The sequence below is a fragment of the Danio rerio genome, chromosome 13 (genome assembly GCF_052040795.2).
Source record: "Danio rerio strain M-AB ecotype USA chromosome 13, GRCz13ab, whole genome shotgun sequence".
NCBI classification, from domain to species: Eukaryota; Metazoa; Chordata; class Actinopteri; order Cypriniformes; family Danionidae; genus Danio; species Danio rerio.
In genome coordinates this window covers 14,027,277-14,043,837 of record NC_141033.1, presented here as the reverse complement: position 1 = coordinate 14,043,837, position 16,561 = coordinate 14,027,277, and the positions used below count along the sequence as shown (strand labels likewise).

The window sequence follows — 16,561 nt, the reverse complement described above, 5'->3', positions numbered from 1 at the left end:
AAATGTTAAAATGGCTTGCCATATAGATTAATCTGTTTCTGACCTTTCTTTGCTTTGTTTTGCTTTGTTTTGTTTTTGTTTTGTTTTTATCTGCATTCGAAGTGAATCAATTTAACTAATCAAATAGGGTGAAAAAGTAGGTTACTGTATACTAAAAAGCTAATTGTGGAAGACAATTTGCTCAAGCTGCAAAATGAGGAAGAAATGTGATTTGTTATGGGAATGTTGTTAGTGCCAGATGGGTAGGTCTGAGTTTTTCATATACTTATAATCTACTGCATTTTTCTGATCGACTGGGCCACAGCCATGAGAACGATAAAACTAACCAATGAAAGGCAGTTCTGTTGATTAAAAAAAGTCTGTAAGAGAGAATGGCCAGACTGGGTTAATTAGCAACAGTAACTCACATAACCACTCCTTACAACAAAAGTTTGCAAAAAAACAAAACAAAACTGGACAATCAAATGTCATAATATGGTTGCCTGGTCTGATGCATCTTGATTCCTCCTAAAACATTTGTTTGATAGGATCATGATTTGGTGTAAACTACAATAAATCATAGATCCACACTGTCTATCAACAATTCAGGTTATTTTCTCACCTGTATTAATTCTGACCATGTCCATCCTTTTATAACAACAGAACTTGAATCAATGGAGCACCTTTGGGATGTGCTGGAATAGATTTGCATCATGGATGTGCAGCCGACAAATCTGCACCAACTGTCTGATACCTTCACCTTGAGGCCAAATTCAAAAGGAATGTTTCCAGCACCTTGTTGAATCTACTGTAAGTCATGACGACTTTTGGCAGTTCCAAAGGCAAAGTGGGATTGGTGTGTACTACTGTTATTCACTATACTAAACCTGACCAATAGAGGGCAGCTAATGCCTTTAATACAAAAAAGAAGTAGAGGTAATTGTAAAAAGTGCCAGGCAAATCCAGAACTCAACTGTAGCCAACATACATGCAAAACAGAGGAGAGCTGAAACAGATGGGTATCAATATATCTCTTTATTTGGCAATCAGCTTGAAATGATCTAGATTTCAGTGTATAGCATACCCCTATTAAACCCACACAATCCTTTCGATAAACATGTCTCTTATTTACCTTAGTTTTTACATATTGCAGTTTACAAATTTAGCTTATCTGTTTGACAAAATCAATTCGACAATGGATCTTTTTTTATGTGCTATATAAAAATCTACACATTATACATTCATGATTAGAAAATAAAAAATCCAAAACAATATTTAAACAGCACAGAACAGAACTCGTCAACATGTCCCACCCAGGTGTGAGCGATCACAAATTAAAGTTGAATACTTCAATATTACAGTAAATACTGAGAAATGTCCAATGACAAACAGGATTACTGGAGGGAGGTTGTTTTTACACCAGAGGTCTGGACTCAAGGAGAATAACCATGATAACGTTACAGGGAAGATAGAGAGAGAAACGGGAATGCTGATTACGTTCTGCCAGATCTTCTTCAATAGTACATCTAATCTTTCTTTCGAGGCTTAAAGCTCTTCATGACAAAAATCAGCCTATGGTCTGGCTCTCGGCTTTCTCTAATCTCATATTGCCTTTCGTTAAGTGCACAGGTGCTCACTTTTGTTTGCCCCCAGTTTCTTTCTTTTTTTGTGCGTCATCTATTTCACTCTCTTTGGGAATGTAACGTGGTGCGATGGGTCAAAATCATTAACCGCATCATCTGATTTCTTGACATCTCTGAGAGGGTTTTTTCCAGAAAGATTACAAAGAGTTATAAATGACAATGGTCCAATCCCAAATGGCACCCAAAATTCTTGCAGTCTACCTCTAAATCCACACATTCTTGCCGTAATGCAGCTTTGACCATCGAGTTAAAGTCTGCTGCAGACCTCAACTCAGTGTGCATTTAAGGGAGCATAACAGCCTCTTGTGAGCACCCCCCTAAAAGACAAAACGCAGTCTTGCTGACTTGACTTCCTTGTACACGCTGGCCCTTAATGCTTCCAGTCTTTCTCTGAGCTCACAGTATCATGCCATGATTGAGTTTTAAGTATGCTTGGAGCTCACCTTAGAAGTAGTGGGCTTAGAAGAAGTGCACATCAAGGGTACATGGCTTCTGCACACGCACCCATCCGAAATCTAGTCCACTCTTTTGTGAATTTATGCCAGTTGAGTAGAAGTCTGCTTACTGCGGCACATAGTGGCCACAAAAGGTGTTGTTTACTAGTGCCCTTCTGAAAGCTAAAATGGTGAATTGGACACCCGATGGTCTTGTGGACCTAACTGACAAGTGTACATGGGGGCTACAATAAGTCTGTAATAGCAGAAGTGCACAAGAGACTCAATCTCAAATGGCACCCTAAGCCCTTGCCATCTTCCTCTGAGTCCAGATTTTTGTGATGTGATGTCACTTTAATGGTTGAATGGAGATCTGCTGCAAAGCTCGCCTAAAGGCCCTGATATACTTCAAACAAAGTTCTTTTACACTCTTCATTTGAAAGAAGTAGTTTGAAAAGGCTGAATGATGATATACTGCTTTCAAACATTCAAACACGAGGTGGGGTTGAAAAAAATCTGTCAATCTTGCAAGTGTGTGCCCCCTAAACATAACAATGATGGTGGCTGTGAGCGAAGAACAGTTTCATTAACATCTGGCAGTAGCGCTGATCTATTTAATGGCACAAAATAGAACAAGTAATGTAGAAACTAAAAGAATTATGATGAATTATTCAGAAAATGCAGCATTTTCATACTTTAGAATGTGCATTGGTGGTTTTGACGACCTCCTGAAAAGTGTATCGCCATAAGAGAACATACAGTACAAAAAACCACAGGATGGTCTTGACACTCTTAGTACTACAGTAGGTTGTCAAAGATGGAGTTCTAGAACACATCCACCAATTGTGTGATCAAGATTGTGTTTAAAATTGTCATTTCAGATCGTTCATTGATTTCGTTAAAGTATATTAGGGAATTAACCCTGGCACTAGCTCAAAAAAACATTGTAGGTGCATAGAAGGCACACACATTTCTGAAAGATTAAAGGTGAATGGGACACCATACAGTCTTGTGGACTTAACAGACATGCACACACAGAATCCATAGGTCTGCACAATTGTAACAATCCTAAAAGGCACCCTAAAATAGGGTTAGGCAACTTTGGTCCAGGCCTACTATCCTGAAGAGTTTAGCACCAACCCTAATCAAACACTCCTACCTTTGGCTTTCTGGTGATCTTGAAAACAACGAATAGCTTCTTTGTGTTGGTTTGATTAGGGCAAGAGCTAAACTCTGCAAGGCAATGGCCCTCTATGACCAAAGTTCTCCATTACTGCCCTAAGCCCTTCTAGTCCTCATCTACGTCCAAACTTTTATGCTGTGATCCCCCTGACTTTTGAAGAGAAATCTGCATGGGGCTCAGCAAAAATCGAGGGCATATAATGGCTGCAAAGAAAGACTGCAAAGATTTCTGAAATCTAAAATGACACATGGTCTTGTGGACTAAACAGACAAGTGCAGAGTCCACACTTCTGTGTTGTAATGCCAATGACTGCTAGGAAAATATATGTCCAGAGCTCACCTCAGAGTGCATCAAGGGTGCATAGTGGACCATTTGTGAGCACTCTTCCAAAATCTAAAATAAAGAATGGGACACCCTACACTCTCAGAAATAAAGGTACAGGAGCTGTCACTGGGGTGGTACATTTTCAAAAGGTATTTGAACTTGAAGGGTACATGTTAGTACCTTAAAAGTATATATTAGTACCTACAAATTTTAAGAGGAACACTTTTGTACTTTTTAGGCACTAATATGTACCCTTGAGGTATTAATATGGACCTTTTAAGAACAAATTTGTACCTTTTGAAAAGGTACCACCCCAGTGACAGCTTGCGTACCCTTATTTCTGAGAGTGTACGGTCTTGTGGATTTGACAGACAGCTGTACACAGCAGCCTTTTTAAGTCTGCAAACCTAACAGTGTAGATGGATGCCCAAAACCAAATAGTACCATAGTCTCTCGCGGTTTTCCACACTTTTGTGGCACTTTGACGGAAGCTAACAAAACACACATTAAAAAGTCTCATAGACTTAACAGCTTTGACTTACAACAGCTTTTGTAAGACTGCAAGAGTGCCATTTGGGATTTGACCCATACAGTAGGATATACCTTCATTTGACCATTATTACTAGTTTTTTTAATAATAACACAACAAATTACATATTAGGAATACAAATTAAAAGTTTCAATGTCTTATAAAAGGCATGCCTTCTCTGTTTTAAATATATATAGTGAAATGGAGAAACATGATTGTGTGCGTTTAAGTGCCTTTTATATTGGGCATTGTTTATAATCATGCCTCAAAGTGTGTATGTGTGTATGTTTATGCGTGTGTGTGACTGGGGAAGGTACACAGTTGTGGTGTCTTGTGATGTGCAAAGCTTAAATGTCAGAGTCCACCATTCAGCAGTGAGTAAGGTCCACAGAAATGCTGCTTGTTTTTCTCCTTTTCCCTGAATCCCCAGCGCTTAGGATACATTCTCAACACATCAGTGGGTATCCAAACTAGAAGTCTATTACCTCGAAAGGAAACTCTCTTTAGAAAACTCTAAAATATTGATAGCCTCTAATAATCCGCTGTATTGCTATGAGACACAGTTTCCTAATAAGGTGAGTGTATTCTTTTGGTCCATGCTCACTTTATTATTACTCGTTTGCACTGATATGTACCAAAATGCGCTGGAAAATTTGCGAACGATAGCTTTTTTTATAGATATATATATGTGAGGTTGTGCACTGGGAGCAAATCAATGTTCAGCAGTAAGAGGTATTGCTACAGAGTCAGTTCAGTCTGTTGTTCAAAAACCAGCTTTTGTGTGTTTGGTGTCGAGAACACTATGGAGTAAACAACACTTGCGTAATTTAGTCATGGCACAATATGTGTGATGGTTTCCTGCGTGTCGTAAATCAAGTGTCTGATCTGCATTGTGATGCATGGATACATCAGAATAGACTAGAGAGAAGGGGGGTGGGCTTTGGTGTATTATTCAGATCATGAGAGAAGCAGTGACTGACCAAGGTCAATAGTCAAACAGTCAGACAGCGGTCTGTCGTTCTACTCTGTTTGGAACAGGCATCTCGTCCTCCCCCTCTCCCATTCTGTCCTCAGATATCCTTCTTTTCTAATCTCTCTTTCTTTCTTTCTCTCTCTCTCTCTCTCTCTTACTAGTTCAGTGCTTCACCAGAATGCCTGCTGTTAAACATTAGAATCAGTTTGTTTTCCTCCCAGAGTTTTGCATTTTAAAAATACAATTCCCAGAGTCCTTTGCTCAGAGGCTCAGTGTACATGTGTTTACATGCGCTGTGCATCCATAATGTCCAGGTACTTAGCCTCAATGATCCTGGGCAGTAGACAGTTCCTGAGAGAAAGTGAAAGTATGTTAATATCAAAGGGCTATTTAAAAAAAAAAGTTTAATTTTATTCATATTTGAAATATTTTTATATGCCAGTGTGGTATAGCATGAAAAAAAATTCTTTAAAATATGACATAAATTTAAATGATTATGAGACTAATTATTTTGGGTTTTCAAATGAGAATTTTTTTTGTATTATTGAAAAACATTTTTTTTTATTAACTTCTAGTACTTGTGTTACTCTAGTTACTTCTTAGCATTGATATATACAGTTGAAGTTAAAATGATTTGCCCCTCTTTGACTTTTTTTTCTTTTTAAAATATTTCTTCAATTATGTGTACCAGGGCAAGGAAATCTTTACAGTATGACTGATAATATTTTCTTCTTCTGGAGAAAGTCTTATTTGTTTTATTTCGGCTGGAATAAAAGCAGGACAAAATTATTAGCCCCTTTAAGCAAATTTTTTTTTTTTCCGATAGTCTACAGAACAAACCATCGTTATACAATAACTTGCCTAATTACCCTAACCTGCCTAGTTAACGTAGTTAAGCCTTTAAAAGGCACTTTAAGCTGTATAGAGTGTCTTGAAGAATATCTAGTCAAATATTATTGACTGTCATCATGGCAAAGATAATAAATCAGTTATTAGAAATGAGTTATTAAAACTATTATGTTTAGAAATGGGTTGAAAAAAATCTTCTCTCAGTTAAACAGAAATTGGGGAAAAAATAAACAGGTGGGCTGATAATTCAGGGGGGCTAATAATTCTGACCTCAACTGTATGTACTGTCTGGTCCTCAAATCTGATATTGTCGGATACTGTGATAATCTGCAATAACAGCACTTTTACAGTCTCTTTACTCTTGTGTGTTACTCTATACAATACAGTTTGACAAACATTACAGCTGATGAACAACAAAATATACTATTAAAGCTTTTTAGGCAAGAATGTAGTTGTTTAGATTACAACTATGCAGTTTATTTATAAGGATAGTGTCTATTTTATATTTTCATAATTTTAGATTGGCGGCCATTAGCCTGTCATACTGAGCAGAGCAAAGCCAATTAACGTCACTTGCGACAGAAACCACATAATAATCCATAGGGGAGAAAAACTGCCTTTCAAACTACAGCTGAACAAATAATTCTATAACAGGTAAGTGACACTTAAAGTTGATCTCTCTCTCTTTTATATGTTGTGGTGCTGTATTTATACCATAGTAAACTGCTAGTGTTTGCTTTGCTTTGACTTGTTCTGGGTTAATTATTGTGAAATCCTAATTGCAACAGAGGAATACTGCATTGCCATTTAATGTCACTGAGCCTTATAATCTTAAAATGTGAGCAAAATCACCTGTTGTGTCATCACTTTAGACATTACGCTAGAAAATCATTAAAATACTAGCTCTAAAGTTACGTGTTTTTATGCTACGGCTTCTGCTGTTTTGACCGTCAAATGCAGATGTGATTGAATGCTGGAAAAAAGAGGTCCTTGTACAAAAGGATTTTTGAGACTCTCTATGTTTTTTTGTTTACACGATTATGCCATCAAACTGTTGTATAAAGGCAATGAGTAGCAGTGCGATATGGCAGTATGTTGTCACAGGTGGGACACTAAAGCACTCTGCCTCACCTCCCACCATATATATATATATATATATATATATATATATATATATATATATATATATATATATATATATATATATATATATATATATTTTTTTTTTTATTTATTTATTTATTTTTTTTTAAAGAAAAGTATGGGTTTTAATCAACTTCAAATGTCGACTACTACTACACACACACACACAGACACACGCGCACGGTATTTATGTCTTTTATGAATCCGTCATTCATCATTCAGTAGCATGACCTTTTAGGAAACCATTTATTACTTGCGCACATATTCAATAACACACACACAAACACAGACACACACAAACACTAAACGCACCTGATGGGTATGAGGATAAACATTAGCAGAGGAAAGATCATCTTCATATACGGGAGCGGGTACATCCCAAACGCACAGAGGAACAGCAGCTGCACCATCTGAAGGAAAGTGAAGTAATGGATCTTCCTCTGCGGCACCTTGCGGATGTAGTGAGTGGGAGGATACGACGTCTGAGCAAGAGTCAAACACAAGACATACAGATGAAAAATAAACTCTGACCTCTTACAGTATAAGCCTCATACAGTGCACGTGTCTCCACATAAATCAAGTCCAAATCAGGGCTATATGCAAATATAATAGAGTTCATGGCCATGATTATGCTAATGGCGGACAGCTTATTTTTCTGCTCTCTTCGTCCCATGGGGCAATTAGTTTTTCAGTTTTGAGGCTGATACAGACTCATGTCTCGGCTATTATTGTGGATTAAGGCTCAGAAACCTCTAGATAGTGCTACGCATATATTTATAAGAAGCTCTTCATATATGTCGCCTGAATAACTAACTAGAAATACCGGAAGTTGACTACATTAGCCAAACAACTGACTTCTCAATTGGTAATACAAATTATTAAGATAATATTATGTAATACACTGTAAAGGTTTAATAATACACAATAAGGCTGCATGAAATTAGAAAAATTACATATTGTGATATACAGTTGAAGTCTGAATTATTTGCCCCCCTTTGATTTTTTTTCTTTTTAAAATATTTCTCAAATGATGTTTAAAAGAGCAAGGAAACTTTCACAGTATGTCTGATAATATTTTTTATTTCTTCTAGAAAAAGTCTGATTAGTTTTATTTCAGACAGAATAAAAGCAGTTAAATTTTTTTTAAATACCATTTTAAAGTTAAAATTATTAGCCCTTATTAAATTATTTAAAAATCTTCTCTCCGTCAAGCAGAAGTTGGGAAAAAACAGGTACAGGAACAGGAGGGCTAAAAACAGGAGGGCTTAAAATTCAGAGGGAGCTAATAATTCTGACTTCAACTGTATATTGCGATATGAATTAAATTTCGCTAAATGAGTTAAAATGAGTTAACTTATATAAATTATATTTTTAGATTGGGATAATTCTGTAGGGGAGTGTATAAAATATAACAAGCAGATATAAATTAAATAAAGAAAAATATACAAAATATATAAAGAGTCAAACTGTGTTCAAATGTAAAATAATACTGCACATGTCTTTGTTTTATTAACAATTCAATAAAATTAATTGTTATACATTTTTTTAAGTCACAAACGGTACATTTTCTTATGCTTGAATGCTTTAAAACCCTCATACAGTCAAAACACGTGCAAAATGATAAATTATCATTTAGACTCAACATTTCGTATACTCATGATGTGACTATTGCTAATAATCACATTGCGATATCGATGTGAAATGATATATTGTGCAGCCCAACCCTAGAAAAGCCATTTACACACACACGTTTGCCAGGATCAGCAGGCCAGCGCATAAACGCTATCGGAAATACTGGAGCAAAATAAATTTTTATATTTTAAGGACATAGCGCAGAAATTTAATGCATTGCTTCCGGTACATTCTGCGACCCACTTTACAGTGTATATCAATTAGGCAGTGAACATCACTGATTTAAAAAAAAATTTTAAAATAGACTTTGTAAAGGCATACAGTTCACCAGAAGTGTTTGATCCAGGCTACTGACAAATTAAAAGTCATTCTGCATGCTTCTGCATATGCCCTATTGTGTGAAACCCAGCATTTTTTACAGTGTATAAACAAGCTTTTTTTCTTCTGTTCCTTTTTGCATCTAATAATTCATTTTGTTTCAAATTCTATACATTTACTATATAAAAAATACTTATAAACACTTTCATTATTAGAGTAAAAAAAAATGAATGAAAAATATGTATAATGTAATGTTAATGTTAAGCAAGTATTTTACTTTAAACATACTCACAAATATCTATGTCAGTGTTTTGTAACAACTATATTTGATTTACTTAAGTCATACAAGTGGAAATTTCACATCTGTCACATTCATAACGAAGAGATGTCACATTTATAACCAAGCTTTTCTTTCATAAATGCAAACTAATAGCGCTGGAAACTAATAAACGCTGGAATGGCTCTGCAACTGGACTCAAAGTACATACTAACGTTATACTTCATCATTGTGCTCTCTGAATGTGCATAAAAGGCTTTCTGTATGTTATAGTTTAGTATATGTATAGTAAAAAAGCCCACCGACTGCATTTACCCTATCATTTACACAGTTGTAATGTATGCATCTCAGACCACATCCTGATTTATTTCAAACAAATCTTAGAGGACATTTAAGCTTGTCTTAATCAGTAAATGCATGACTGGATCCTGTGATATTTCCACACAGGACAGGAAGAGGGCGCTCTGCTGCTTCATTTGCACATTTCTCTCTCTCCTGTGTTTGTATTTGTGCAACATCTATGACTTTTATTTGCCTTTGTTTTGATCAAAAACACACACACACACACACTCACTTGTTCTTTGAGGAGCAGAGCCATGCGGTCGCACATCTGATTGCCTTCGATGGAGGTGAGAGCGATGTAGAGAAAGAGCCCATAGAGCACAGGTTTGGGGATCCACTGCAGGGGCACCGGCAGCAGAAACACACTCACACCGATCAGGATGTTTGCCACGAGAGAGGTCACCCGCGTCTCCTTCACACTCACTATACTACACACACACACAGAAGCGCCATTTAAAGGGGACATTTCAGTAAAATATCACGTTTTTTTTCTGTTCAAGTGCTATAATCGGGTACATCTAGCAATCAAGAACATGGGAAAAGGACAAACAGGTAACTTTGTCTTTTTTTGCACACATGTAGAACAACAAGCTTCTCGGATTTCACTACCCTAGTGATGTCGAAGGGATTAAAATAAATACAGTACTGCTACAGCCATCCGTCATTTTTGTTTAATCACTGAAGCAGCTTGAGGTTTACAATGTCTGCACCAGATAAAAAACAATACAAATGTTCTGTTTTTGGAAGTAAATATAAAGCAGGTTCACACCAAACGCAAAGAGAACACATGTCGTATCACTCGCTCTAGTTTACTCACAAGTTGTGTTTTCCCCACACAATTGCGTATTCAACATTATTCGTATGCCTGTCAAGCTTCCTGTTTTTCCGTTATTCTCCTGTTACATACCATTCTATCATGCTGTTAAACTATTTTCTTGTATATTTCCCATAATTTTAATCTGTCTATGAATAAACATGGTGGCTCAGTGGTTAGCACCATCGCTAGAGGTCAGCTAGAAGGGCGCTGGTTTGAGTCCCAGCTGGCTCAGTTAGCATTTCTGTGTGGAGTTTGCATGTTCTCCTAAACTAAAATGTATGTGTGTGAATGAGAGTGTATGGGTGTTTCCCAGTGATGGTTTGCAGCTGGAAGGACATCCGCTAAGTGAAACATATGCTGGAAAAGTTGGTGGTTCATTCCGCTGTGGTGACCCCTGATGAATAAAGGCGAATAAGCCAAAGGAAAATAAATGAATGAATGATGAATAAACATCATCAAAGAGCAGGTTCTCCCTATACGCATAGTACTGCCGAACCACCAGGGGGCGCCCATTTCTTTTAAATGTGAAGAGCTGTTCAAGAGAATTATAAATATAAAAATGGCTGCATTCCCTTTCTTTCCAATACAGCCATGCGCTGTTAGTGGTATCTCTTATTTTCACATTAAATGTTGACAGATATGATCAATCAAGCCGCCTAGAAAAAAATCACCTTTATTCATTAGCCCATTTCACACATCAGACCTTTCTGGAAAATTACCGTCAATTTTCCGGAAAGGTATCATGTGTGAACAGGCCCTTTTTGACAATACCAGTAAATTCATTCAGGCAATTTTCCAAAAAGAGAAAGTGTAACATTACCGGTGATTTGTCGGAATGCTGCTGTACATCCGTGCCGTTAGTCAAATAACGTTTCTATGTTCAATATTAATGCCAACTGCGGCAAAAATTATTAATAAAATGCTGCTGATAAACCACTGTCTGTTTACCTTCAAGCTCTGCTTCAGCTGAGTGATGTGTGTGCACGTGAAGAAGTGCTCCGGGGAGCGCCAGCACAAACACATATTACGTACATCTCGACATTCAAAGTGTTCCTCTATGTTTAGCCGTTTAGAGGTCATTCCTGGTTAATGTGTCAGAATTTACTGGTATTTTGGAATGGATGTGTTAATGGTCATTTCCGGAACGTCCTTGCCTGTGTTGTCAGCGCTTTTTTAATTTACCAGTAAAGTCATTCCAGAAATTTTCCAGATTTACCGGTATCATAGTGTGAAAGGTGCTAATGACTTTGTAAACAATTTGCTTGCGTGAATACTTCAATTTACATTTGGTGTGAACCCAAAATAAATGGCTCCATAGACTCCCAACATTCAAGCCAATGAGGACATTGTAGTTGACTTTTATTTTTGAAGAAAACGTGCCAAAGAATGTTAGTTTATGCAAAATACATTTTATGCCAGACTGCTACACCAGTTCAACACGGACGAGTCAACACCAACACTGCTGTGTTCTGATTTCATAATCAAAATTCCAAAATGCACAATTTGCGAATTTCAAAAATGCCCATTTATTATAAAATGAATAGTCTGGTGACAAACTTTCAAAGGCATAGTTCAACCAAAACTGAAAATTCTGTCATAATTTTGTCACCTTTTTCCAAACCTGTTTGACTTTCTTACTTTTGTTGAACATTAAAGAAGATATTTAGAAGAAAGTTGGAAACCTGTAACCATTGACCTCTATAGTATTTGTTTTTCCTACTATGAAACTGAATTGTGACAATTTTTCAGCTTTCTTCAAAATATTTTCTTTTGTGTTAAACATAATAAAAACTCATAAAGGTTTGGAACCACTAGCAAGCATTCAGTGAGTAAATTTTAAAAAAGTTTAATTTTGGGTTAAACTATCCCTTTAAAACGTTCTTTAATAATAAGAGAATCTTTTTACAATGTTTAATTACAAACGCCACACATCTAAACAGAAACAACAACATGTTGATGTGTTTAATTTGCTTAATTATCCTTATAGACCATTTTGAGGGATGTAAACAAAAACAATGGTCCCAACGTATTTCCTGTTTATATTTTTAATTTCTATCACTTCTGAGAATCCAAAAAGAGCAACATATTGATAAATAACGTTATAAAAGCTGTTTTATTATCAAGTTATGATTGAATTGCCTCTTGTTAAAGTTATGAAATAGTTTGATAACTAAAAGGAAATGTTCATGGGTCAATGAGATGTCTATAGTCAAATTAACTGTTTGGAAATGTCCTGATTTAAGTTTCCACCTCTTTCTCACCATCTTTCTCACCTTTTTTTTGCATTTATTTGGCTGCAGATTCAGCTGTTTTGTTGTTTCTGTCAGAACAGCGCATAAAGGCTCCACCCTCTTCTGGAAAGCAGCAGCTCATTTGCATTTAAATGGACGCACATCAAAAATGTGTGCTTTTGCTTACACCAAGAGAGTGGCAAATTTGACTAGGCTATAGGTATGTTTTGAGCTGAAATTTCTGTGGACAGCAGAGCTTTATATTACATCTTAAAGAAAACAGGGATAACATCCGGAAAACTGAGTGACGGTTGTGCTGCTCCGACTGATTGCGGCTGTGATTGTTTGCGAGCACAGGGCTTGTTTGTGTGCAGTGTGTGTGCTCACGTCTCGTAAAGGTGTCCTCCCTCCACCCGCTCCTCCACGATGGCCAGCTGTCGCACGTGCAGAGTGGAGTGTGGGAAGGCAGCGTGCATCCACGGCAAGCCCAGCACAGACATCAAAATATTAATCAAGCCAGACAGAGTCAGGTCCCAGTGATACGCCGTGCCCTTCAGTAACCTGTGGCAAACACACACACACACAGTGTCAGGACTCTAAAACCACAGTCTGATCTGCTTTCTTAACCAAGTGCAAAGTGAATTTGTGGTGAATTTTAATCATAATATGCAATATGTATTTTTCTTTTTAATATAGAAGAATAAGATTTCAACATTTAAAGAGCTATGAATTGTTATCTAATAATGTACAACCCAACAAAAGAATGAATTTATTTATTTAAATTAAACTGATCAAAAGTGATAGTAAAAACACTTACAATATTACAAAATGGTTTACCAAATACACTTTGTTCTTCTGAACTTTCTGTTTATCAAAGAACGCTGAAAAAAAGATTTTTAAAGATTCCTTCAAGATTTTGAAGGGTCATTTCAAAAATGATATAAAAGAATCTGTAAAGTAAACCTGTAACCATTGACCTCCATGCTATCTGTTTTTTCAAATATGGATGTTAATGGTTTCAGATTTGCAATATGAATCATTGTGTCTTTTGTGTTCAATAGAACAAATAAAAAAAAAACTTTTTGGAACAAGTCAAGGATGTGTGAATGATTTAATTAAAATAAAATGAATAAAAATTTTTTGTGTAAACTATCCCTTTAATAAGCTCATGATTTTCTAACAATGATTATTAATAATCCCTGTGGTAACACTTTAGAATAATGGTCCATTAGTTAGTGTTAGTAAAGTTTTTAAATAAGCTAAGTATGAACTAAGTATGAATAATCTTGTAAAGCATTTATTAATCATGGTTCAACATGAACTAAAGCATTATTAATATCTAAAGTTGTGCTTCATTAGTTAATGCACAGTGAGTTGTATATATACATGTATATATATATATATATGTATATGTATATATACATATACATTGTATATAACTGTATATATACAGTTGAAGTCAGAATTATTAGTCCCTCTGAATTATTAGTGACCTGTTTATTTTTCCCCAATTTCTGTTTAACGGAGAGAACATTTTTTTCAACATTTCTAAACATAATAAATTAACAACTAATTTCTAGATAATATTTTATCTTTGCCATGATGAAAGTAAATAATATTTGACTAGATATTTTTTCAAGATACTTCTATACAGCTTAAAGTGACATTTAAAGTCTTAACTAGGTTCATTAGGTTAACTAGGCAGATTAGGGTATTCAGGCAAGTTATTGTATTGTTTGTTCTGGAGACTATCAAAAATAAATATAGCTTAATGGGCGAATAATTTTGACCTTAAAATGTTTTTCAAAAATTAAAAACTGCTTTTATTCTAGCCAAAATAAAACAAATAAAACTATCTCCAGAAGAAAAAATATTATAGGAGATACTGTGAAAATGTCATTCCTCTCTTAAACCTAATTTGGGAAATATAAAAAAATAAAAATAAAAATTCAAAGAGGGGCTAATAATTCTGTATATGTAAAAATATTTGTAGTCTGTAGGTTTGAATTCAAGTTGGCTAAATTTTAGTAATCTGTATATAATTCTCATATGAGAGGAAACTTATTTCTAGAGACCTGTTTTCCGGTGCATTTGTGAGTGAAACTACGATGTTCTGGTCAATGAAGATGAGGAGAAAGAGGAGGAAGCCTAGACCCATCGCACTGAGGACACTCGCTCCTGTCAGCTTATCCAAAGGGGCTACTTGAAACACCGGACCTTCATGGAAGTTAAACACCGGCACTGGAAAAGAGAATATGACACACAAACCATTACAAACTCTCTAATAAACAGACCATCCACCACACTGTGATTAAATTGATAGTATACACTGAGTCAGAACTGATTTTTTTTTCTTTTTAGCAGCAAAATCTCTATTGCTTATTTAGAAAAAAAAGCTACAGAAAAAAAGGGCACGAACCAAGATGTCCAAAGCATTCATTATGCTACTGAGTATTAAAAACTTCAAAGAGGATCATAAGCGTAGAGTTTCATGTGGCGGGGCTGCCTTTATTTTTACTCATATACTCTTATCTATAAATGGTTTCAAAGTGAAGCAAGACAATTTGTCTTAACTAAGCAAGTCAGGAAGTGTCATTTGTTTTTGGATGTTTAAAATTCTGGCTAAAACTGACTGCTTTTAAATCAAATATTAAAACCATAATTAATATTAAAAGTGGTGATATTTTTATAGGAGCTGTAGAAAGATTAAATGAATTATCTTACATTTACAGGAAACAAGACAAAACAAAAACATCAATGTTCATGAAAAGGTATGAAGGAGTTTTGTCTACTTTTATTTATTTTGTTTTCCTAATAATGCTCTGTGGTCATACACATATGCAAAAACACAATGCTTTGTTGTCCCAAGCTTTTAGACCAGGGGTCACCAATCTCGGTCCTGGAGGGCCGATGTACCTGCAGGGTTTAGCTCCAACTTGCCTCAACACACCTGCCTGGGTGTTTCAAGTATACCTAGTAAGAGCTTGATTAGCTTGTTCAGGTATATTTGATTAGGGTTGGAGCTAAAATCTGCAGGGCACCGGCCCTCCAGCAACAATTTTGGTGATCCCTGTTTTAAAGCATTTTAAGATTGGTTGGTTGGCTGGCAGGCAGGCAGGCTGGTTGGTAGTAAGGTTGGTAGGTACAGTAGGTTGGTCGGTCGATTGATTGCATTTATTTGAATGTGCAATTATCTTTCAAAAGTTAAGTTTTGGCCACAAGGAAACATAACTATTTTAGATTTTGACAGTTTAGCAGCTAAACTGTTTATAATTTGTACAAATTCATATTCAGGCGTACGAAAATGTACAAATTTTAAAAAGAAGGTGTGGCACCAAACTTCACCACTAAACCCACGGATTGGGTTGTCATTGGGAGATAAGCAAATCATAATAAAAATTCATAGAGTTCAAAGAAATTCATAGTCAAAATGATTTGAATTGGTGTGAGATTTGTAATAACTGCTTTTGGACTATGTTTTATAAACCTTTAGTTGTGAGCAAAATTCATTTATTCATTTTTTTCCGGCTTTGTCCTCTTAATCAGGGCTGCCATCTTTTGGTTTTAGCTTGGAGTGGGAATTTTTGCCCTGCCCCTATGACTCAAGCCATGCCCCCACACAACGCCACGCCCCCATTTATTTTTATACATATATATATAGATTGTAAAAATATAATTTTAATGAATATTTTTTAGAAAATATTTATTATAAATAAGAGTATTATCACTGTTTTACGATTATTCTGTTTTAAATAAATAAAAGAAAAAAATCTATTCTAAATGTAACTAATGTAACTGAAGTGATATGCAAAGATCAATTAAGAAATCTTTTGTATAAATATATTAAATTCACGACAGCATAGGGTCTCAGTGGTTAGCACTGTGAC

General features: G+C 35.7%; 1 protein-coding gene across 28 annotated transcripts in view; it reads right to left on the bottom strand.

Moving 5' to 3' along the window:
- Nucleotides 1-995: 995 nt before the first annotated feature.
- The window catches only part of slc4a11 (solute carrier family 4 member 11), a 176,470-nt gene continuing 160,904 nt past the window's right edge, over nt 996-16,561 (bottom strand). For 10 of the 28 annotated variants that reach the window (XM_087278027.1, XM_087278035.1, XM_087278026.1 and 7 more), the window contains 5 exons: nt 14,750-14,915; nt 13,062-13,235; nt 9,859-10,054; nt 7,370-7,539; nt 996-5,416 (listed from right to left, as the gene is read on the bottom strand). In XM_087278027.1, the coding sequence (XP_087134153.1) occupies nt 5,350-5,416; nt 7,370-7,539; nt 9,859-10,054; nt 13,062-13,235; nt 14,750-14,915 (773 nt within the window). In that variant the 3' untranslated portion in view covers nt 996-5,349. The remainder of the gene's footprint in view (nt 5,417-7,369; nt 7,540-9,858; nt 10,055-13,061; nt 13,236-14,749; nt 14,916-16,561) is intronic. The other 18 variants (XM_087278030.1, XM_087278036.1, XM_087278039.1 and 15 more) reach the window with 4 other exon arrangements.